Raw genomic sequence first — 24,728 nt, 5'->3', positions numbered from 1 at the left:
GGTGACTTGGTGTGGTTGTCTTCTCGTTTTGTTCCTATGAAGGTCTCTTCTCCTAAGTTCAAGCCTCGGTTCATCGGTCCTTATAGGATCTTGGAAATTCTTAACCCTGTGTCGTTTCGTTTGGATCTCCCGGCATCGTTTGCTATTCATAATGTGTTCCATCGGTCGTTGTTGCGGAAGTATGAGGTACCTGTTGTTCCTTCGCTTGAGCCTCCTGCTCCAGTGCTGGTGGAGGGAGAATTGGAGTATGTTGTGGAGAAGATCTTGGATTCTCGTGTTTCCAGACGGAAACTCCAGTATTTGGTCAAGTGGAAGGGTTATGGTCAGGAGGATAATTCTTGGGTGGTTGCCTCGGATGTTCATGCTGATGATTTGGTTCGCGCTTTTCATAGGGCTCATCCTGGTCGCCCTGGTGGTTCTCGCGAGGGTTCGGTGACCCCTCCTTAAGGGGGGGGGTACTGTTGTGAGTTCTGTTTTTGGGCTCCCTCTGGTGGTTACTGATGGTACTGGGTGACTTGTCTTTCCTGGGTTTCTGGGTTCCACCTGTTCCATCAGCATATGGGAGTTTCCTATTTAACCTGGCCTTGCTGGCATTTCCTCGCCGGTTATCAATGTATCCAGTGTGTCTTGTTACCTCTGCTCCCTGCTCCTAGAACCTTCTGGTCAAGCTAAGTTTGGATTTTCCTGTTTTGGTGTTTTGCTTTATTTGGTTTTTAGTCCAGCCTGCAGATATGTGATTCTTGCTGCTGGTTGCTCTAGTGGGCTGAAATTGCTCCTCATGTACCATGAGTTGGCACATGAGTTCAAGTAATTTCAGGATGGTTTTTTGAAGGGTTTTTCGCTGACCGCGCAGTTCACTTTTGTATCCTCTGCTATCTAGCTTTAGCGGGCCTCATTTTGCTGAAACTGTTTTCATACTGCGTATGTGCTTTCCTCTCATTTCACCGTCATTATATGTGGGGGGCTGCTATTTCTGTGGGGGATTTCTCTGGAGGCAAGAGAGGTCTGTGTTTCTACTAATAGGGGAAGTTAGATCTTCGGCTGGAGCGAGACGTCTAGGATCATCGTAGGCACGTTCCCCGGCTACTTTTATTTGTGTGTTAGGTTCAGGGTCGCGGTCAGCTCAGGTTCCATCGCCCTAGAGCTTGTTTGTATCTGTGCTTGTCCTTTGGTGATCCCCTGCCATTGGGATCATGACAGCTTTGTGGGACGTATGAGTGGCTGTCTATGGGGGACGTATGTGGGGCTGACTATGAGGGACTTATAAGGAGCTGGCAATGGGTAATGTATGTGGGGCTGGCTATGGGGGACGTCTGGAGGCCTGGCTATGGGTGATGTATGTGTGGCTGGCTATGAGGACACAAGAGGGGCTGGCTGTGGGAGACATATATGGGGCTGGCTATGGGGACTTGAGAAGGGCTGGTTATCAGGGATGTTTGAAGGGCTGACAATGGGGGACATATGTGACGTTGACTATGGGGGACGTATGAAGGGCTGGATATCGAGGACATATGTAGGGCTGGCTATGGAGGATGTATGAGGGTCTGGTGATGGGAGACATACGTGGGGCTGGCTATGGGGGACATAAAAGGCGCTGGCTATGGAGGACGTATGAGGGTCTCACTATGGAGAACGTATGAGGGTCTGGCTATGGGGATGTATGAGGGTCTGGCTTTGGGGGATGTATGAGGGTGTGGCTATGGGGGATGTATGAGGGTCTGGCTATGGGGGATGTATGAGGGTCTGGCTATGGGGGATGTATGAGGGTCTGGCTATGGGGGATGTATGAGGGGCTGGCTATGGGGGATGTATGAGGGTCTGGCTATGGGGGTGTATGAGGGTCTGGCTATGGGGGATGTATGAGGGTCTGGCTATGGGGGATGTATGAGGGGCTGGCTATGGGGGATGTATGAGGGTCTGACTATGGGGGATGTATGAGGGTCTGGCTATGGGGGATGTATGAGGGGCTGGCTATGGGGGATGTATGAGGGTCTGACTATGGGGGATGTATGAGGGTCTGGCTATGGGGGATGTATGAGGGGCTGGCTTTTATTCTAAGGGTACCGTCACACAGTGGCATTTTGATCGCTATGACGGCACGATCCGTGACGCTCCAGCATCGTAACAATATCGCTCCAGCGTCGTAGACTGCTGTCACACTTTGCAATGTACGACGCTGGAGCGATAATTTCATGACGTATGTGCGATGTAGAATCTGTTGGTTACTATGCGCACATCGTATACAATATCGTGCACACCTTTGTTACACCATGCGATCATGCCGCCACAGCGGGACACTAGACGATGAAAGAAAGTTTCAAACGATCTGCTACGACGTACGATTCTCAGTGGGGTCCCTGATCGCAGGAGCGTGTCAGACACAGCGAGATCGCTGGAACGTCACGGATATATCGCTGGAACGTCACAAATCGTGCCGTGGTAGCGATCAAAATGCCACTGTGTGACGGTACCCTTAGTCATGTGGCAAAGCTCATTAAGGCTATATTCACACTTTGCGGATTTTGCTGCGGATCCGCAGCGGATTTGACCGCTGCGGATCCGCAGCAGTTTCCCATGAGTTTACATTTCAATGTAAACCTATGGGAAACAAAAAACGCTGTGCACATGCTGCAGAAAAATCCGCGCGGAAACGCTGCGGATTACATTCCGCAGCATGTCACTTCTTTTCTGCGGATTTTCAGCTGCTCCAATAGAAAACTGCAGTTGAAAATCCGCAGAAGAAAACGCAGTAAAAACCGCGATAAATCCACAGTAAAAACCGCGATGGGTTTTCACTGCGGATTTTGCAATTCCGCTGCGGAAAAATCCGCAGTGGAATCTGCAAAGTGTGCACATAGCCTAAAGGGTCGATATTGACTTTAGGATTGCTACTTGTTTATTGCAGTTTTTCACACCACTTTTGGAATGGGGCTCGTCCATATTATCCAGCAAGGCTTATATACGAAGAAGACTAATGCATACAACCCCTTTATATTTCCTATACTCCCTCCATATGTGAGGACCTCATGTAAAATCTTCCTACATACTACAGAAAACATGACGATCATGGTGATCAAAGATCACCTTGACTGGATTAGATAGTTTGCCGGTGGAAGCGAAGACACTAACTTCTTTCGTTTCACTTGCATACAATGGGCTCGGCCCACAAAGGCGCCGGCTTACAGGAATCCATTACACCGTTCCGTCTCATTAGTTATGCTGAGTGTGGACTGGGACCTGTTAATCAGTTTTGTGTAAGTTATACGGTAACTGAACCCCGGCGGTGAAATGTATACCGTCATCCGGGATGTATCATGATGCAGGTATACACTGATGATGGGAGGGGGAACATCGTCTCCAGCAAAAACAAAGTTATTTTATTGTAAGCAGTAACCTCTTCTTTTTTTTTTTTGTTTTACTCTGTTGGGTTCATACATACATTTGGGCAGCATGGTGGTTCCATGGTTAGCACTGTACGGTGGCTCAGTGGTTAGCACTGTACGGTGGCTCAGTGGTTAGCACTGTGTGGTGGCTCAGTGGTTAGCACTGTGTGGTGGCTCAGTGGTTGGCACTGTATGGTGGCTCAGTGGTTGGCACTGTATGGTGGCTCAGTGGTTAGCACTGTATGGTGGCTCAGTGGTTGGCACTGTATGGTGGCTCAGTGGTTAGCACTGTATGGTGGCTCAGTGGTTGGCACTGTATGGTGGCTCAGTGGTTAGCACTGTGTGGTGGCTCAGTGGTTGGCACTGTATGGTGGCTCAGTGGTTAGCACTGTATGGTGGCTCAGTGGTTGGCACTGTGTGGTGGCTCAGTGGTTGGCACTGTGTGGTGGCTCAGTGGTTGGCACTGTATGGTGGCTCAGTGGTTGGCACTGTATGGTGGCTCAGTGGTTAGCACTGTATGGTGGCTCAGTGGTTGGCACTGTATGGTGGCTCAGTGGTTAGCACTGTATGGTGGCTCAGTGGTTGGCACTGTATGGTGGCTCAGTGGTTAGTACTGTGTGGTGGCTCAGTGGTTGGCACTGTATGGTGGCTCAGTGGTTAGCACTGTATGGTGGCTCAGTGGTTGGCACTGTATGGTGGCTCAGTGGTTGGCACTGTATGGTGGCTCAGTGGTTAGCACTGTGTGGTGGCTCAGTGGTTAGCACTGTATGGTGGCTCAGTGGTTGGCACTGTGTGGTGGCTCAGTGGTTGGCACTGTATGGTGGCTCAGTGGTTGGCACTGTATGGTGGCTCAGTGGTTAGCACTGTGTGGTGGCTCAGTGGTTGGCACTGTGTGGTGGCTCAGTGGTTGGCACTGTATGGTGGCTCAGTGGTTAGCACTGTGTGGTGGCTCAGTGGTTATTACTGTATTGTGGCTCAGTGGTTAGCACTGTATGGTGGCTCAGTGGTTGGCACTGTATGGTGGCTCGGTGGTTATTACTGTATTGTGGCTCACTGGTTAGCACTCTATGGTGGCTCACTGGTTAGCACTGTTGCTTTGCAGAGCTGGGGTCCTGGGTACAAATCCCACCAAGGACAACATCTGCCATTAGTTTTTATGTTCTCCCCCTGTTTGCGTGGGTTTCCTCCGGGTTCGTCCCACACTCCAAAGACATATTGATAGGGAATCTAGATTGTGAGCCCCAATGGGACCAGTGATGATGATGTCTGTAAAAGTGAGAAAAATAAATAATCCATTGAATTCCCACCTGAATCATAACCAGGACACCCTTGGGTGCAGAGATAGCAGGACCATCATGCCCTGGTGCCATTGGGAATACTAGTATGAATCCAGGTGTAGTATCATAAATGGAAAAATACAGCATGTAAGTTGCTATAACTGGCATGTAGCGAGAAAATATGGGTATCATGACCTCTATTGTGACTGGCCACGTGCCCATGGGTACTGTACGTATGCCACGTAGCATCTTAGCTGGAGACGATTGGTGACATTGGCTGGAACAGAAGGACGCTGTTGGAATATGGCGAGTCCATCAGCTGGTAACGCCGGGCTAATGACCCCTTCCTGCTGTACCATTAGGGGGCGCCTCTGCCATATATCCTCGGACACTGATTTCATAAAGACAAACTGCTGCCCTATCTATCTACAGGAATGGAATACTAGTAGCCACTGCCGAGCAGACAATAGACTTGCTGATCTAATCAATTGCATGCCATAGGTATAGCCTTCAGCGAAAAATAATAATTACATTGGGACAATTATTTATATAAAAAAAACAAAAACAAATAAAAAAAAAGCAAGTTTCTACTATTTTCTATATAAATCTGGCCACCGCGGGGCGCTGTTCCATTGCAACCTAGGAGTCAATTACTACAAATATGAAAACTACACTACCCGATATTTGATGCTCGGAAATAGCACCAAATACAAATGTTAGATGGCTTTTATTTTCAGTCCTACAGCTCTGTTCAACTTTATCTTCCTGGTTCAGGAAGAGAACAGAACAGAAAGACAGTAAAGACTGACACACAGGCAGTGAAGTAGGAATAGAAGGTGTATAGCAATGCAGTATTCATGGAAAATGAGACAATGAGCCCAATAATGTCTGCCACGTCTCCTCACATCTGAATGCGATACTAAAGAAAACATGGAGATTTTTAAAGGGAATCGGTTTAAACGAACCCAAAACTTCCCCCATGACTGCAAGGCACTGGTATCACTTGTCTGCTGTTTCCTAACATCATCTCAGCTTCCTTTTACTCACTGGTCACAATACAATTGTGTCACCGCTATACAGGATGTTGGCAGTGTACGTGCTGCGGTAGCCGGTGACCCCGGGACACGGTATTCTTTTCTCTATATCATCTATATATAAATGTCAATACTGTAAAGGGGTTGTCTCAGAAAAAGGGTTATGAAGGAACTATGGAGGCTGAATTAGATAGATAATAGATAAATAATAGATAGATATAGATAGATACTAGATAGATAAATAGATAGATAGATAGATAGATAGATAGATAGATAGATAGATACAGTAGATGAACAGACAGGTCCAAGTGCAAATAGCCATAGGTCCCTTACCACCATCCATAGTTATAATACACGTTTCTGCCAATCTGACTCTTTTATTGTACCTGACATGGAGTTTGGGATGCAGTTTCTGACCATAGATCCATGATTACTTCCCTAATTCCCATGTGCTCAGTTTAGCACTACATACAGGACACTTATCATAGAATCATGGAATATTAGAGTTGGAAGGGACCTCAGTATTTCAGATGAGGCCTGACCAAGGAGATGTAGAGGGGGATAATTACTTCACATGATCTAGACTCTATGATTCTCTTAATACATCCTAGAACTCTGTTTGCCTTTTTTGCTGCTGCATCATACTGTTGACTCATGTGCAGTCTGTGATCTATTAGCATATCTAAGTCTTTTTCACACATGCTGTTGCTTAGTTCTCTTCCTCCCATTCCGTAGATGTAATTTTTGCTTTTCTTGCCCGGATGTAGAATCTTGCATTTCTCCCTGTTAAATACCATTCTATTCGTCTCTGCCCATTGTTCAAGCTTATCTAGATCCTCTGAATCATTTCTCTGTCTTCTCTAGTGTTAAGGTACCTTCACACATAACGATATTGTTAACGATATCGTTGCTATTTGTGACGTAGCAACGATATCGTTAATGAAATCGTTCTGTGTGACAGCGACCAACGATCAGGCCCCTGCTGGGAGATCGTTGGTCGCTGAATAAAGTCCAGAACTTTATTTCGTCGCTGGATCTCCCGTGGACATTGCTGGATCGGCGTGTGTGACACAGATCCAGCGATGTCTTCACTGGTAACCAGGGTAAACATCGGGTAACTAAGCGCAGGGCCGCGCTTAGTAACCCGATGTTTACCCTGGTTACCATGCTAAAAGTAAAAAAAAACAAACACTAGATACTTACCTACCGCTGTCTGTCCTCCAGCGCTGTGCTCTGCACTCCTCCTGTACTGTCTGTGAGCCGGAAAGCAGAGCGGTGACGTCACCGCTCTGCTTTCCGGCTCACAGACAGTACAGGAGGAGAGCAGAGAAGCAGAGCGCAGCGCTGGAGGACAGACAGCGGTAGGTAAGTATCTAGTGTTTGTTTTTTTTTACTTTTAGCATGGTATCCAGGGTAAACATCGGGTTACTAAGCGTGGCCCTGCGCTTAGTTACCCGATGTTTACCCTGGTTACCGGCATCGTTGGTCGCTGGAGAACGGTCTGTGTGACAGCTCTCCAGCGACCAAACAGCGACGCTGCAGCGGTCCGGATCGTTGTCGGTATCGCTGCAGCGTCGCTTAATGTGAAGGGGCCTTTAGCTATCCCTCCTAGGGAATCCTTTCGTCATGATCATGATTTTTTTTTAATGTCATGTTGCTTCTGTTGTGATTATGTATCTTATGATCAGATAGAAGCCTTCACTGGCTGATAAGTACATTACAATGACATATAGGTATTATGTAACATGCAGAACACGTTCCAAAGAGCCAACTTCTTGTGCATCAGACTAGCGATCCCCCCATGGAATATCCCCTCTAATGTAAATAACTGACTAGAAAATTTGTTAACAGCTTCTTTCATGATGCTCACCCCCCAGGGATAAAGGAACTGGAAGAACACTTCCCTCAATGAAATGTATACCTGTTTAGCAGCCACTTGTATGTTATAAAATCCCACTTTACCATGTTATTAGAAACAGTTCTAAGAAGGGTTTTATTCCCATAGGTGAGAAATCCTCTGAAGCTATGATCTATGATAATTCTATCTTAATACAATTGAGTTACTGTCTATTTCCTCCTAGTAGGTAATGGACATACCACTAATGTCGGCTCTGTGTGGCTCGCATTATTTGGGTTGCATTATTACATTTGGCAGCTGAGGGATTTGTAGTTTAGATGATCGAACATGGAAGGATTAAGTGGAAATTAGGTGTTTGTGTGTCTGCTCGTAGCACGAAGATTTAGCTGATTTATAGCTGGATGTGATATAAAGTATTGGGACACATGTCACTGAATCAATGAATGCAGGTTTTTCAATCGGTCCCATTGCCCTGGTGTATTACTTCCGGTCCCTCGACCGCTGGTGTATAAAATCCTGCCCCTCGCCCCTAGATATATAAAATCCTGCCCCTCACTCCCTGGTGTATAAAATCCTGCCCCTCATCCCCTGGGGTATAAAATCCTGCCCATCGCCCGCTGGTGTATAAAATCCTGCCTCTCACCCCCTAGTGTATAAAATCCTGCCCCTCACCCCCTGGTGTATAAAATCCTGCCCCTCATCCCCTGGGGTATAAAATCCTGCCCCTCACCCCCTGGTGTATAAAATCCTGCCCCTCACCCCCTGGTGTATAACATCCTGCCCCTCATCCCCTGGTTTATAAAATCCTGCCCCTCGCCCCCTGATGTATAAAATCCTGCCCCTCACAAACTGGTGTATAAAATCCTGCCCCTCACCCCCAAGTCTATAAAATCCTGCCCCTCACAACCTGGTGTATAAAATCCTGCCCCTCACCCCCTGGTGTATAAAATCCTGCCCCTCACCCACTGGTGTATAACTTCCGGACCCTCGCCCGCTGATTTTATAAAATCCTGCCCCTCACCCCCTGGTGTATAATATCCTGCCCCTCACCCCCTAGTGTGTGCAATCCTGCACCTCAAATACCTGGTGTATAAAATCCTGCCCCTCTCCCCCTGGTGCATAAAAACCTGCCCCTCACCCCCTAGTGTCTAAAATCCTGCCTCTCACTCCCTGGTGTATAAAATCCTCCCCCTCACCCCCGGGGTATAAAATCCTGCTCCCCACCCCCTGGTGTATAAAATCTGGCCCCCCACCTCTGGTGTATAAAATCTTGCCCCTCACCTCCGCATGTATAAAATGCCCCCCAAACACAGTATGACACCCGCACAGTGATTTCCTCCACAGTACCCTCCACATGCACGGTATGATGACCCTAGTGTACTCCACTCTCCCCCAACTCCTTTGGAAAACTATGGTGGCCGCCAACACAGTATGATGCCCCAACTGTGATTCCCACACTGCCATCCACACAGCATAATGGGCCCCACATAGTCTTCAAATTAGTATGATGGTGTTATGAACGTGTTTACACACTCACATGGGCAACGGTAGAAGGAAAGGACTTACAAAGCGAGACGCCGTACCCAAAACCCAACTGGTCCCAGTACAAACTAAGAAAGTCTCAAACTACACAACTAAAAAACATCTCCTCGGACCTGGCTTCCTTAAAGGCCATTGAGGGTTTTCTCGTACCTCCTGAGGAACCATAGGGGAGGCACAAATCCTTCAAAGGGAAAGGAGAGGGTGCAGGAGACATGAGAACCCAGGGTAAGAAACTAAACACGTACACACAGGATAGACAGGTAAAAATACACAGAATCAAAAAATAAATGGACTAAGGGAAAAACCTCCCAGGAAAACACCGGAAATGAAGCAAACCAAGAAAAGAAAAGAAAAGAAAGGACAAAAGAACCATCAGCATTTGGACTGAGACAAAACAGGCTCAGTCCGAAAGGGAAACAAACCACATGGCACAAGGTCATTGGATCGAGTCCAGAAACTGAGCCATGACAGGTGTGCTCCACATAGTATTCCATACAGTATCATGGGCCCACATGGTGCTTCATACAATATAATGGCTCCACATAGTCCATCATATAGAATAATGGGCCCCACATTGCCTTCCATACAGAATAATGTCCCCACATAGCACATAGTCCTCCATATAGTATAATGGACCCCACATAGTCCTCCATCTAGTATTATGGGCCCCACGTACTCCTCCAGACAAAATAAAGGGCCCCACATAAAAAAAATACCGCTGCTCCGGTCTTGGTAGTGAGCGCTCTAAAGTTCTTCACTGCTCGGCACATTGAGCTCGAAATAGTGACTTCGTGGTGCCCTTTGTGCTGAGACATTTGACGCAGAGGGAGAATAATTGGGGGAGGGAACAGACGGTTTCCCTTTTCCATCATTACTTTCCACTGTATCGGCATCCAGGTGCTTAGACCGTACATTTTTGTAGCTCCTATAACTATATTAATCAGATAGTTGTAACTATCCGCACATTCCTAAACCAAGAATCTGCAAAAACCCTAGTCCATACCCTCATCATCTCCCGCCTTGACTACTGTAACCTCCTGCTCTGTGGCCTCCCCTCTAACACTCTTGCACCCCTCCAATCTATTCTAAACTCTGCTGCCCGACTAATCCACCTGTCCCCCCGCTATTCCCCGGCCTCTCCCCTCTGTCAATCCCTGCACTGGCTCCCCATCACCCAGAGACTCCAGTACAAAAGCCTAACCATGACATATAAAGCCATCCACAACCTGTCTCCTCCATACATCTGTGACCTCGTCTCCCGGTACTTTCCTGCACGCAACCTCCGATCCTCACAAGATCTCCTTCTCTACTCCCCTATTATCTCCTCTTCCCACAATCGCATACAAGATTTCTCTCGTGCATCCCCCCTACTCTGGAATGCTCTACCACAACATATCAGACTCTCGCCTACCATCGAAACCTTCAAAAAGAACCTGAAGACCCACCTCTTCCGACAAGCCTACAACCTGCAGTAACCACCGATTGACCAAACCGCTGCACGGCCAGCTCTACCCTCACCTACTGTATCCTCACCCATCCCTTGTAGATTGTGAGCCCTCGCGGGCAGGGTCCTCTCTCCTCCTGTACCAGTTGTGACTTGTATTTTTCAAGATTATTGTACTTGTTTTATTATGTATACCCCTCCTCACATGTAAAGCGCCATGGAATAAATGGCGCTATAATAATAAATAATAATAATAATAATAATAACTATAAACATAGGTAGAGAACCCTTTTAGTATCTCCCAGAATAGCTCCAGTATTCTGTATGAGTAATGCCGGCTATGTACATGAAACCTTTTCTGCAGGGAAAATCCCTTCTAATGGCTTCCTATGATCATCAGTGACCAGGTGACTTGCGATGAGGAAATACTTGTGTGCTTATTTTCGAGTTTGGCAATGGCTCAGCAACAGCTGATTTCACAGTCTTGTAGTTACTAGAATTGTGTCTTCCCAGAAATAAGGAGTTGTTCCTTATTTACATGTAGGTGTCCTATACTGATGTCACATAATTCCATGTTTCACGTCTTGTTCTGCATAGTTTTTCTATGACATGCACATCGCATATCAAGGAGATATGACATTAAAGGGTCATTCCCATCATTCAAAGTAATCACCTATCCAAAGGATAGGTCTGACCACCGACCAAGAAAACGAGGCTCTAAAATGCTCCATCTGATGGTAATAGCTCCACACATTGTCTATGGGACGGCTGGACGTCCTCTCTGACGAAATATTAAGGACTAGTGATGAGCGAATATACTCGTTACTCAAGATTTCTCGAGCATGCTCGGGGGTCCTCCGAGTATCTTTTAGTGCTCGGAGATTTAGTTTTTCTTGCTGCAACTGAATGATTTACATCTGTTAGCCATCATAAGTACATGTGGGGATTCCCTAGCAACCGGGCAACCCCCACATTAACTTATGCTGGCTATCAGATGTAAATCAATCAGCTGCAGCAAGAAACACTAAATCTCCGAGCATTAAAAAATACTCGGAGGACCTCCGAGCATGCTCGAGAAATTTCGAGTAACGAGTATATTCGCTAATCACTAGTAAGGACCTGTTCACACTTGGTCTAATTTTCTTCTCATTTTTCCAGAGTAAAAAACGCAGCACATTACAGTTACAGCAAAATGAAAGAGATGGGAAATCTCGTGCACACACTGTTTATTTTTTTCCAATGCGGATTTGAACCACCAAAGCATTTCTTCAAATCTACATTGTGTCATTTCTATTAATGTTTGTTCCGTGTTTTTCAGCTATTCAAATGAATGAAAAATATAATACAAGTAAAAAAACACGTTGTAAACATTTTGGTGGAGATAAATCTGCTACAAATGCTCAATGCGTGCACGTAGTCTATGGGCTGCAGGCGACCAGCGCCGCTGATTGGCTACAGTAGACCCATGACACATGTTTTATTTTTTAATGGGGCCTGAAGTGATTAGTGATTAGTTTTTTTTCTTAAATAGCAAATAGAGCTACTCCAGAAAAAAATAAAAATAAGGATCTATGGCTATTTTTCCCCCAAAAGAAACATTAACAAAAGGTTTTTCCACTATTTTATATTGATGGCTTATCCTCAAGAAAGTGGGTCCGACACCCAGCACCGCTCCGATCAGCGTAAATAGTGTATGGAGCGGAGGACCACAAACTCTGACCAAAACATTTATTATTATTAATGGCCTTTAGCTCAATCCTGAGCCATGGCGACTTGATGGATGAACTCTCTGTAGGAAGATCGATCTTGTGCAAGTCTAGATAGGTCCACCAGGGTCTTCTCCGCTGTCTTGATAGTATCAACCCATTGGGTTGCTGGTCTTCCTCTTCGCCTTGTTCCTTCTATTCTTCCGACCATGATGTCCTTCTCCAGTCTTCGCTCTCTTCATATGATGTGTCCAAAATTGTCAAGTTGTAGCTTGGTGATCCTTGATTCCAGTGACATGTTTGGCTTGATTTGTTCCAAAATGTATATGTTTGTTCTTCTTGCCCTCCATGGTATTGATAGCATCCGTCTCCAGCACCACATTTTGAAGGCGTCAGTTCTTCTTCTGTCTTGTTTCTTTATCGTTCAGGTTTTGCATCCAAATCTTACTGCAGAAAAGATCAGACTATGCATGTACGAGCCGTGTCTTAATCGCCAGTGAAATGTTCCTCAATGTGAAGACCATGTCCAGTGACTTCATTGTTGATTTGCCCATAGCTATTGTCCTATTGACTTCCGGTGTCATCGCTGCATCTTCAATGATCATGGATCCCAGTAGCTTGAAGCCCTTTACAACTTCCAGTTCACCGCCGTCCATCTCAAATCATGTTCCTGTCATACCTGGCAGTAGTCGATATCTTTGTCTTCCTTGCATTGAGTAGGAGTCCAATGCTCGAGCTGTCCATCTTGGCTTTCTGTAATAAGTCCTTCATTCCATCTACGCTTGTTGCTATCAGTGTTATATCGTCTGTGTATTTAAGATTGTTGAAGATTCGTCCAGCAAACTTGATTCCTTCTTTTTCGGCAAGTCCAAGCTTCTTGAAAACAGTTTCTGCATATAAACCGAAGCGAAACGGTGACAGTATGTTGCCTTGTCTGCCGCCTCACTCTACTTGGAACCATGCTGCGTCGCCATGTTTTGTTCGACCGCAGCATTTATGTAGAGCAATCCCAATGGGACACTGATTTTGGAGCCCATCGCCCCTCGTCCTCCTGCTTCCACTGATGCCTTAGCAGGATGTCGATGGGTTGCCATGAAAGCCTTCTCAAGACCCCTCGTGGCCGTCATCTTTGTACTCCTCAGAAGCCTTTGCAGATTATGGCTGCCGTCACAGTAGCCGTATTTGGTCAGTATTTTACATCAGTATTTGTAAGCCAAAACCAGGAGTGGAACAATTAGAGGAAAAGTATAATAGAAACATATGCACCACTTCTGTATTTATCACACTCTCCTGGTTTTGGCTGAGAAATACTGATGTAAAATACTGACCAAATACTGATCGTGTGACGGCAGCCTATCAAATGTCACTTTATACACAATATTGAAGTTCTCCAGGACATAATACACGTGTAGGTTCACGTCCCCTATGGAGACTAAAAATAAAGTTTAAAAGAAAATAAAAGTTTGAATCGCCTCCTACTTCCAAAATAAATAAAAATAATAAAACTGCTTTCTATTTCTACATCTGTAAAAGATTCATCAAAATATATACGGTAATTATTTTTATCAAATCTTGAAAAGCAAAAAAATTCAAGAAGGAGTATTGCCATTTTTCCGTCACTACACCTCCCCCACAAGGAAAAGCAATAAAAATCGCTCACTACATTGTCTGCCCCCCACTACGGTACCAATGAAAACCATGGACTCGGCGTACAGAGAAAAAATCTTCCCTCACACGGCTACAAGGACGAATAACCCCCAAATATATATATATATATATATACATATATATATATATATATATATATATATATCATCTGATATCGCTGTAATCGGACTAATGGGGGGCAATTTTTACCTCACACTGAAAGCTGGAAAAAAAAAACCTGAAAAACAATGAAAATTTGATTCCCCCCCCATTTTCAGTACTTTATTAAAACTACAAAAAAAAAAACATAAAATCGAAAGTGTAAAAAAAAAAAAGGAAAATAAAAACTGACATGTTAATGTTTTGCTGCACACGTGCAGGCTACTTTACGGCCGTGACGTCACCAGTACGGCTATGATTACACGGAGCTTGTGCCGTGCCTAGCAACAGTCGCTAAGGAGCCGCAGTCAGTGTTTGTGGTGGGTGACGTCATCTTTATTCCCCGCCCACCGCTCTAATCCCCGCCCACAACCCACGTTCCAGCGCTGTTCTAGTGTAGCTGAAGCTTTTTCCCCGCCCACCCCGACACAAACCCCGCCCCTTGGCCGCGGACTCTGCGCCTTGGTCAGCGAGTCCTCGTCTCACACGCCGCACTCCGGGCGGACGGGCGGGAGGTGACAGCGCTTCTCCCGGGAGCCTATGGAGGACGCTGCCACATACGGGCACTGAGGAGAGCCGCGGAGAGGAGCCGTGCAGGGTGAGCTGCGGTCCCGTCTGTTGTGCCCGGTTCACACCGGAGCTCATAGACATTAACCCTTTAAGTGCAGAGACCAACATGTCTCTATATCTATACAGTGTAATGTGCTCTCTATATATTTGTGCTAAATATATATATATATATATATTTTTTTTTTTTTTTTTCTGTGTGCCTGGGTGCACTAACTTTTGCAATCCTTGATGCTGATTTGCATATCTGCCCCAAATATTTAATTTATTTCTTTATTTTCATAATGTTTGTTGCTGGCGCGTGAAGGGTTAAGGCCGCCGGGCTGCCGTCCAATATCCGCGGAGCTGCTGCTTTTATAACTTGTGGCGCTTATTACGGAGCAAAGTTCTCCCGAGTCGGCGTCTCTCCGCTTCCTGCATTGTTATTTTTTTTTTTTTCATAGGAAGGCAAAATAATTTTTTTTTTTTTATTTTTAAAAAAGTTGCCGGCGTTTTAAAAAAATGTTATTAAATGAATCAATGGTGCTGGTGGAAATCAGAAAGTTTCGTAATATATCTGATCGGAGATTTCTGCTTCTTTCTCCTCCTGGACTGATCGTTTACATTCATGAGATACGTGACGGTTGGTGCTTCTAAGATTCTATGGAGGGGGAGGAGCCGGACGCAGACATTCTGCTAGCTCCTCCCTCTCCGTAGAACCTTAGAAGCACCAACTGTCATCACATTTACAGCCCTTAAACCGCCGCCGCACCTTTTTCACAAGTGTTAGGTTTCTAAAGATGTCACTGAAATGTCTTGCGGTATAATAATAAACTTAAAGGTTCTGAATAGAGTCAAGTGGGCGTTCCCGGACCCCTGAGGGGGGTCTCATAGCCCAGAATATAAGTCGGCGTCATCAATGTATCAGGCTCATCTCCCTCTGCGCATGCGCCGGATCCCATTGGATCTGGCTCGTAATGAGGTATTGGATTTAACTTATGTGACTTCAGGGAGGACTGCATGACTACTGAAAAAGCAAGGACCGCCCACCGGACTCTTCACAGGTTGCCCTAGTTCTGAGAGGCTGTGGTTCCAATTTCTGCTTATTTTTCATCTAGAATAAATCCTAAGACCAATGCAAAACCTTTTTGTTAGTCGTTTACACTCTGCTGAATAGACAATCTTCTTCCCAAGTCCCTATAGGTCATTGGTGAACGACATTTCCTTTAATGTAGGTCTGTCAGCTGATTTCACTATACTGACTGCTTCCATTATTATATAGATCTTACGCTGATGTGTTAGCTCAGATTCAGTCCGATCTTCTAGGTTGTCCATTGGTGGATCCTCATGAGAAGGTGGGCTCTGCGGAGGTCCTATGGTGATTCAGTCCGATCTTCTAGGTTGTCCATTGGTGGATCCTCATGAGAAGGTGGGCTCTGCGGAGGTCCTATGGTGATTCAGTCCGATCTTTTAGGTTGTCCATTGGTGGATCCTCATGAGAAGGTGGGCTCTGCGGAGGTCCTATGGTGATTCAGTCCGATCTTTTTGGTTGTCCATTGGTGGATCCTCATGAGAAGGTGGGCTCTGCGGAGGTCCTATGGTGATTCAGTCCGATCTTCTAGGTTGTCCATTGGTGGATCCTCATGAGAAGGTGGGCTCTGCGGAGGTCCTATGGTGATTCAGTCCGATCTTCTAGGTTGTTCATTGGTGGGTGGATCCCATGAGAAGGTGGGCTCTGCGGAGGTCCTATGGTGATTCAGTCCGATCTTCTAGGTTGTCCATTGGTGGATCCTCATGAGAAGGTGGGCTCTGCGGAGGTCCTATGGTGATTCAGTCCGATCTTTTTGGTTGTCCATTGGTGGATCCTCATGAGAAGGTGGGCTCTGCGGAGGTCCTATGGTGATTCAGTCCGATCTTCTAGGTTGTCCATTGGTGGATCCTCATGAGAAGGTGGGCTCTGCGGAGGTCCTATGGTGATTCAGTCCGATCTTCTAGGTTGTTCATTGGTGGGTGGATCCCATGAGAAGGTGGGCTCTGCGGAGGTCCTATGGTGATTCAGTCCGATCTTCTAGGTTGTCCATTGGTGGATCCTCATGAGAAGGTGGGCTCTGCGGAGGTCCTATGGTGATTCAGTCTGATCTTCTAGGTTGTCCATTGGTGGATCCTCATGAGAAGGTGGGCTCTACAGAGGTCCTATGGTGAGTCAGTCCGATCTTGCTTTGGTTTCGTGGCACAGTTGGACTTTCTATGAAATTTCTTACGGTCTATTGGAGAGGTGTGATTCCTATTTTAGACTTTTTCGGTATATAATCGGTGTAGTGAATGTGGCCAGGCCTGACACCTACGTAGCGTAGACCTGATGTCTCTTGGGGCACCAATAACCATATTCTAAGGGCTGTCCGGTATTTTTGGTGGAATGTGAGAGGCGGATTTGAACATATCCCTTCTTGAATAATACCGGTGAATATCTCAAATTTGTCTCGTCATGATCTACAGAAGTGTAGGCTTAGCCCTCAGCTTATGTTGTCCACTACGTCTAGTTTCCGTGATTTAGGCTGACATGTCTGTGATGATCCCTGCACTTCCTCCAGTGGTGGTGAGATCCTCCTCAGCCTTTGTGTAGGTGTCATCCTAATCTTCCAGCCTGTGATCTTCTTGGAATTATCCTAATCTCCCAATTTGCTGCTGGTTCTCCACTCTTGTCATCTCTGGTCTGCCTAGACTTGTAGGACTAGGTATCTCCTGTAACCTGACCAGACACCCGCTCTTCTCCTCGTTCCTCTCTGAAGTCCTATTCTCATGTAACGTCTTCCAATTTGATCAGAAGATGAATCACTGACGTACGTGAGGACGATACATCTAGTTTAGGATGTCCTGTTTTTGTTGTGTGTCCCAATAAACCTTAGATGACTCGTCCCACCAACTTTTCTGGGATCTGTTCACACTGTGCTCATCAGATTATTGACAGGATCTACCAGTAAGTTTCCATCTTAAAGGGGTCCATTAGTCACTGCTGTGGACAGTGATTGGCTGCAGTGGTCTCATGTCCTCTACCTCCTGCTTTCTTTGTCACTTGCATGTGCCAGACCATCGGTGATGGGATCGGTGATGCCCCCACCACTGTAACGTTGCCTTAGCCGATTGCTCCTTTAGGCCATGTTCACACAGTGCGTTTTTTACCGCGGAACCGCCGCTGCGGTTCCGCAGCTGTTTTCCATGCAGGGTACAGTACACTGTACCCTATGGAAAACAGGACACACTGTGCACATGGTCCGGAAATTGTAAAAAAAAAAAGACGCGCTGAATAGCTCCCGGAAAAAAGAAGGAGCATGTCAATTCTTCTTCCTGAACCGCAGCGGTTCTGCACCCATAGACCTCCATTGTGAGGTTAAAATCGCAGTAAAACCCGCAGATCAAAAATATATCTGCGGGTTTTACTGCGATTTGATGTGCAGAACCGCTGCAGCAGGAAGTGCGGGGGAGCGGGCGGAAGTGCGTGGGCGGAGTGTGGCTGCCCCCCCGTGCTCCGATCCCGCCCCCCCGTGCTCCGATGCCCCCCCCCCGTGCTCCGATGCCCCCCCCAGTGCTCCGATGCCCCCCCCGTGCCCTAATCTCCCCCCCTTATACTTACCCGGCGTCCCGGTGTCCGTCCGGCCGTCTTCTCCCTGGGCGCCGCCATCTTGCAAAATGGCGGGCGCATGCGCAGTGCGCCCGCCGAATCTGCCGGCCGGCAGATTCGCTCCAAAGTGCATTTTGATCACTGAGATATAACCTATCTCAGTGATCAAAATAAAAAAATAGTAAATGACACCCCCCCACTTTGTCACCCCCATTGGTAGGGACAATAAAAAAAATTAAGAATTTTTTTTTTTTTTTTCACTAAGGTTAGAATAGGGGTAGGGTTAGGGGTAGGGTTAGGGTTAGGGGTAGGGGTAGGGTTAGGGGTAGGGTTAGGGGTAGGGTTAGGGGTAGGGTTAGGGTTAGGGGTAGGGTTAGGGGTAGGGTTAGGGGTAGGGTTAGGGTTAGGGTTAGGGGTAGGGTTAGGGGTAGGGTTAGGGGTAGGGTTAGGTATTTTCAGCCATTTTAGCCCTAAAAAGCTTCCTAGGAAACACACAGTAAAAAAAGGATAAAAAAACGGACAAAAAAAGGACCTGCGTTTTCTGCCAAGAGCTGCAGTTTTTTAAAAAAACTGTCCTGAAAAAAAAAGGATGGAAATCCTGAACGTGTGAACATACCCTTAAAGTTTCTTCTTTTCTTTATCATATTGTAACAATACATTTCCTTTGTGCTCCGCAGTGGCCTCCAGGATGGCCGCCATCAAGGCTCTCCAGCAGTGGTGCAAGATCCAGTGCGATGGATATCGTGACGTTAACATTACTAACATGACCACGTCATTCCGGGACGGGCTGGCGTTCTGCGCCATTCTTCATAAACACCGACCTGATCTCATGTGAGTATCTTCCAAGATCGTTGACAAACCTTGTGTTCAATACTTGTGTTGCCACAATGTAACCTCCTGGAGTCCAGACGGAATGGGTCAGAGCATCGCCCACCCTAGCACAGTGGTGCATGATGTCACGTTAAGGCCAGCCAATGGCGGGCTGCTGGCCTGTGATGTCACTAGCGCGCGCGCGCGCGCGCCTACTCCTGTGATGTGATTGGTCCTTAATTTGACCACTCAGAACTAAGGAGGAACAAATCCATTCATCAAGGGACTAGTGAAGAATGTTGTATTTCTTTATATAAAAGTCGTTCCCAAACTAGGGATTTATTATATTTGTTTATTTTCATTTTTGATTTTTACTCCCCTTATTCCAAGTGCTATAATTTGTTTTTTTTTTTTTTTTTTTTTTTTATTCCTGCCAACATAACCATATGAGGGCTTCTATTTTGCAGAATGAGTTATAGTTTTAAATGACCCCATTCATTCCAAGAGGGTGAAAGAGTGGAGAACCCAATTCCCCTCCCAATTCTGCCATTGGTTTTTACGTTTTTTTTACGTTTATTGTGCTGTAAAAATAGCCTAGCAATATGATTCTCCAGGTCAGTGCGATTACTACGATACCAAACTTCAAAGGTTTTCTATTGTTTATTATTATTATTATTATTGTTTTTATTTTTATTATTACCGGTATTTTTATTATTTTGTATTGTTTTTGTTTTTATTATTTTATTAATAATAATCGTAAAAATAATATAATATCATTATTATTTATTATACTGGTTAATACAATTGTAAATTTTGTGTCTCCATTTTGTAACTTTTATTTTACTTTTTTTTAACTAATTTTTTATTTTATTTTTTTTAAATTGATTTTTGGGATACATGCGACTTTCTGGATATTTTAGGATACGTTGCGGCGCCCAAAGAACCATCGATTCTGACATTTCAACTTTCTTTTCTAGATTTAACATTCGGTGTAAATAATTTTATATTTTGATGAATCGGACTTTAACAGACATGATACAAATATGTTTATACTTCTTAATTTTATTTTTCAACTAGGAACAGGGGGGCGGCTTTTAACCTTATAGATAATTTAATATTTAACATGTTGGTTTTTGTTGTTGTTTTTTTTTTTTCTTTTCACTTTTATTTCGTAGTCTCCCAGTTCTTTTTAAATGTCACTGTCAGCCATTGACAGCAGCCTGTAAATGATTAAATGGCAGTGATCGGAGCACGTTCCGGTCAATGCTGTAAGTGTAGATGCCTCCTGTCGGGTGCGGGCTCGCTTCCTCATCTTGCTCCCCGACGTAAGACGTACTATTACGTTCTTCTTCAAGAAGAGGATAAAGAGGATCCTGCCAGATTTCACAGCTGTATATACTATTTAACAGATCTCTTAAAGCTGATGAGGCTGGTGTACTTACTATGTAAATGTCAGAATGGCTGAAATAATCCATTGTGACACTTTCGCTAACTAATATTGAAATTAGTATTTTGTGAGTCTGTGGCTCCTGCTGGACTCATAAAATGCTCATTTTTTTAAAATGGATTTTAGTAATTACTCCAGCCTCATCAAGTCTTAAGTGCTTTTATATAATAGTTTATGCAGTTGATATTGTGAAATCTGGTGTCTGGTCCACGTTTTAGAGATTCTTGAATTCTTTTTTTTTTATCCCTGTAAAAACCCATTCAAGTTCCAATTTGTATATAATAAGGTTTCCATTCACTGACAGCAAGCTGGTAGAATTTTTTTTTTTAAATAAAGCGCTAAAGTTGTATAATATTTTATGAAGGGGTTATATAGGGTCAGAAAAAACGCGGCTACTGTGGTCCAAAGCGGAAATAAATGGGACTGAGCTGCAGTGTCACACACAGCCTGACGGCAGCTGTGGCGCTGTTATCAAGGAAGATGCCAGCATGCTTTTGGTAAAGGTATCAATGACGCTTTTTTAACATGTCGCCTGGGGAAATAAGCCATACCTTTCTGACATTGTCATTGTCACTGTTTGCCCTGAAGGAAGGGCGTCAATCGGCCTCAGAAGTAAAGTGAATGTGGCATTCATGAGTTATGATGAAAATGAACACTTTGTGTGGGCAGCGCTGGAAAATGTGAAAACAGGCTGCCATTGAGCCGAAGGATAAAGGTCCACCCTGTTACATGTTCCAGTGTATGTGTCCGGCCAAAATTCAGCTAATGAGGTCACTGATGAATATGTTCTCCGCTGATGACCTAAACACATGAGCTGGAAGTAAGGCAGGATGATAGCGGGAGTTTTATATTGTCACTTAGACGGTACTAATTCCAACATTCACCTATAAGCCCCTTCCCAGGGGATAGGAACTGTTATGGAGGTAACGATGCTACTGATCAGACTGATCGGTATTGGGCAGTTCGTTCTCCTCCGTCACAAGAAGATGCCTCTGGACTGTAAGGCTATATTCACATGTTGCATTTTTGCAGCGTTTTTTTTTTTTTCTGCAGTCAAATGCTGCTTTCAAAACGCTCATTTAACAGCGTTTTTTTTTCAGTGCGGATTACTTGTGATTTGCCTACAGTACATGTTTACCTTTTTGTAGATCAAAAACGCTAAAAGTATTGACACGCTACAGATTTAAAAAAAAACTAGCGTGAGCACTTGATTTCTGAAATCTCAAAGCTTTTGCTGGTACTGGAATAAAAAACCAGCTTTAATTTGCATAAATAAACGCAGCTAAAAGGCATCGTGTGAACGTAGCCTCAGACACTGGTTTTTAAGCAAGTTTTTTACCTTGCTAAAAAGTGCGTATTATAGTTAAAAAAAAAAAAAAAAAATACAGCAACTATTTCCTATACCTGTTGTGTAGGATGCAACATTGGTAATTGTTCTTTGTTTATTGAATAACGTTGGTTACCTTGGGGCAAGTTTAGAAATCCCTGAACATTCCTGTAAATATCACCTCTGTTTATTTAAGGAATGCTTGAAAACTTTCCCCCTAATCTTTTTTTTTTTTTTTTGCGCATAATCTCAGACCTTTTTAATAACCAACATTTTGTGCCACACAGGCTCTCTGCGGATCTATTACAGGTTTTCTGGGGATCTACTGTGTCTTTTCTAGACGATAGAATAGTTAGCATTTAAGTTTGTCATTATGTCAAGGGTTCTCAAAGTAAAGCAAGGGTTCTCCTAAAGAATAGGGGTCATGAGCGTGGTGGTCAAGCAAGTGCCCATTTAATTGTGTTGTCCATGATTGGGACAAAAGTCTACAGTCACTGTGTGACTGCTTAATCGTGACAATGTGCGGGGCACACGCTTGTTACAATTTCCCAATTGTGAGCGATCGAGATAGTATAGTGCTGTATTCAACTATCTCCGTCATACCAGAGTTACTTACAGGTGATGTTCAAGCTACCATATATACAATACTAGATCTCTTAGACCTGATGAGACTGGGATACTTGTCTTGAAACTCCATGTCAGAGTCCATGTCCATGGCTGTTTAATCTTTTATGAAACTTTATTTCCATCTCTTGTCACCCAGTTTGATTGACAGCCCCTCAATGTCCCTCCTTCCCGCTGTTCTCTCCCACTGCTCAGTACAAGCTGCAGCTGTCCGGCCGGACTGGGTGGGCAGATATTGACTGCACATGGTCTCCTGTTTTCTTTCATGTTATAGCTGGAATCTTAAAATGCTCATCAGGTCTAAACAGCGATTCTGAACGCGGATTTTCAAAGTAAATACACCAGCCTCATCAGGTATAAGAGATTGAATTAGTAATAATAATAATGCGTGCAGTATGTATCGGCCGTTATCCTCATTTGATTGGAGACTGAGTGAGACTTTCTTGGTGGATATTTAACAAGATAATTCCCCTTCAGAAAAATTCCTTCCGGTTTTCTTTCAGAGTCAGACTCCCGTCACCTGTTGATCCTTTATACACCTCCGTCTGCATAAAGTTTGTGTAGATAGTGATAGGAAGTGTTTGCTTTTTAGGTGTAGTGCATGTTGCTTGCGGACGTAGCGCACCGACGGCTGGTGATTACCTCACCTGTCACCATGCACGACTGCTGGTGATTACCTCACCTGTCACCATGCACGAGTGCAATAAATTCTTCTGCGCCATTGTCTATTGATGTATTAGACCTGTCAGTGGGAAATTCTCATGAATCATTTCTACAGTTGTTACTAGGAATCAGACTACAGGCAAGTCAGATCACCAAGGCGGATGGATGGGAGGCTTAAAGGGTTATTCCCAACATTTAGTAATCTCCAATCCCAAGATCGAGGCTCTGAAATTCCCCGTCAGAATAGCATGCGTGTCCACTGCCCTATTCCAGTGAGGCATTTTCGTGGTGGGACCAGTGAAAACATTTCCATGTTGGGAATAACCCCACGATGAGTATTTGGTAGCATTTTTTATTTCTGCACCAATTACCTAATTGAAGGTCACTTTCATGTTTTTTTTTTTTTTTTTTTTTATTGCATTTTTTGCATGAGTTTTTATGCAGCAATTACCTAACAAACAGGCAATCTCCACATGTGTTGCATCTGTCGAACAGCCGTAAGCCATGCAGCCGCGGGGACTCGGACATATTTTTTGAGCACTCCAAAGATACTCGGTATCACTCGAGCATTATCCGGTAACACCGTATCCCAGCACGTACGCTCACCACAAAAACAAAAACCTTTAAGGGCTCGTTCACACAACAGAGTTTCTCAGACGAGTGATATCTGTGGTTTTCACGGATTTCACTCTTCCCTATGATATTCTATGAGGCTGTGCACAGGTCCAATTTTTATAAAAGAATAATAAAAAAAAAATCTCAGAGTGGCCCGACGAGAAAATTTGAAAATTTTGATCCCATTGTCGGATCAACATCGGTAATACAAGTCTATGGGTCTGTGGAAAGAAAATTGGACCAATTTTCACAGAATGGAGATGTTGAACTTTTTTACAGTTTTTATTCAGGTATTTTGACAATGCACCAAAGTAAAGGGTTGTCCCATTGAAGATGTTCGATCGGTGGAAGTCCAGCCTCCAGGACTCGCTCTGATCTGTAGTAGGAAGGGTTGTCCCATTGAATAAGTGCGGTCAGTGGAGGTCCAGCCTCCAGGACTCGCTCTGATCTGTAGTAGGAAGGGTTGTCCCATTGAATAAGTGCGGTCGGTGGAGGTCCAGCCTCCAGCACTCGCTCTGATCTGTAGTAGGAAGGGTTGTCCCATTGAATATGTTTGATCAGTGGAGGTCCAGTCTCCAGGACTCGCTCTGATCTGTAGTAGGAAGGGTTGTCCCATTGAATATGTTCGATCGGTGGAGGTCCAGCCTCCAGCACTCGCTCTGATCTGTGGTAGGAAGGGTTGTCCCATTGAATATGTTCGATCGGTGGAGGTCCAGTCTCCAGGACTCGCTCTGATCTGTAGTAGGAAGGGTTGTCCCATTGAATATGTTCGATCGGTGGAGGTCCAGCCTCCAGGACTTGCTCTGATCTGTAGTAGGAAGGGTTGTCCCATTGAATATGTTCGATCGGTGGAGGTCCAGCCTCCAGGACTTGCTCTGATCTGTAGTAGGAAGGGTTGTCCCGTTGAATATCTTCGATCGGTGGAGGTCCAGCCTCCAGGACTTGCTCTGATCTGTAGGAGGAGATTTGTCCCATTGAAGATGTTCGATCGGTGGAGGTCCAGTCTCCAGGACTCGCTCTGATCTGT

General features: G+C 45.0%; 1 protein-coding gene across 1 annotated transcript in view; it reads left to right on the top strand.

The window, feature by feature from the left end:
* Positions 1-14,466: 14,466 nt before the first annotated feature.
* Positions 14,467-24,728, top strand: part of MICALL2 (MICAL like 2) — a 47,409-nt gene continuing 37,147 nt past the window's right edge. Inside the window, exons 1-2 of the mRNA XM_069734318.1 lie at positions 14,467-14,648; positions 18,893-19,046. Of these exons, the coding sequence (XP_069590419.1) occupies positions 18,904-19,046 (143 nt within the window). The 5' untranslated portion in view covers positions 14,467-14,648; positions 18,893-18,903. The remainder of the gene's footprint in view (positions 14,649-18,892; positions 19,047-24,728) is intronic.

This window comes from Ranitomeya imitator, chromosome 7 (assembly GCF_032444005.1).
Source record: "Ranitomeya imitator isolate aRanImi1 chromosome 7, aRanImi1.pri, whole genome shotgun sequence".
NCBI classification, from domain to species: domain Eukaryota; kingdom Metazoa; phylum Chordata; class Amphibia; order Anura; family Dendrobatidae; genus Ranitomeya; species Ranitomeya imitator.
This window is presented reverse-complemented; position numbering and strand designations above follow the sequence as displayed.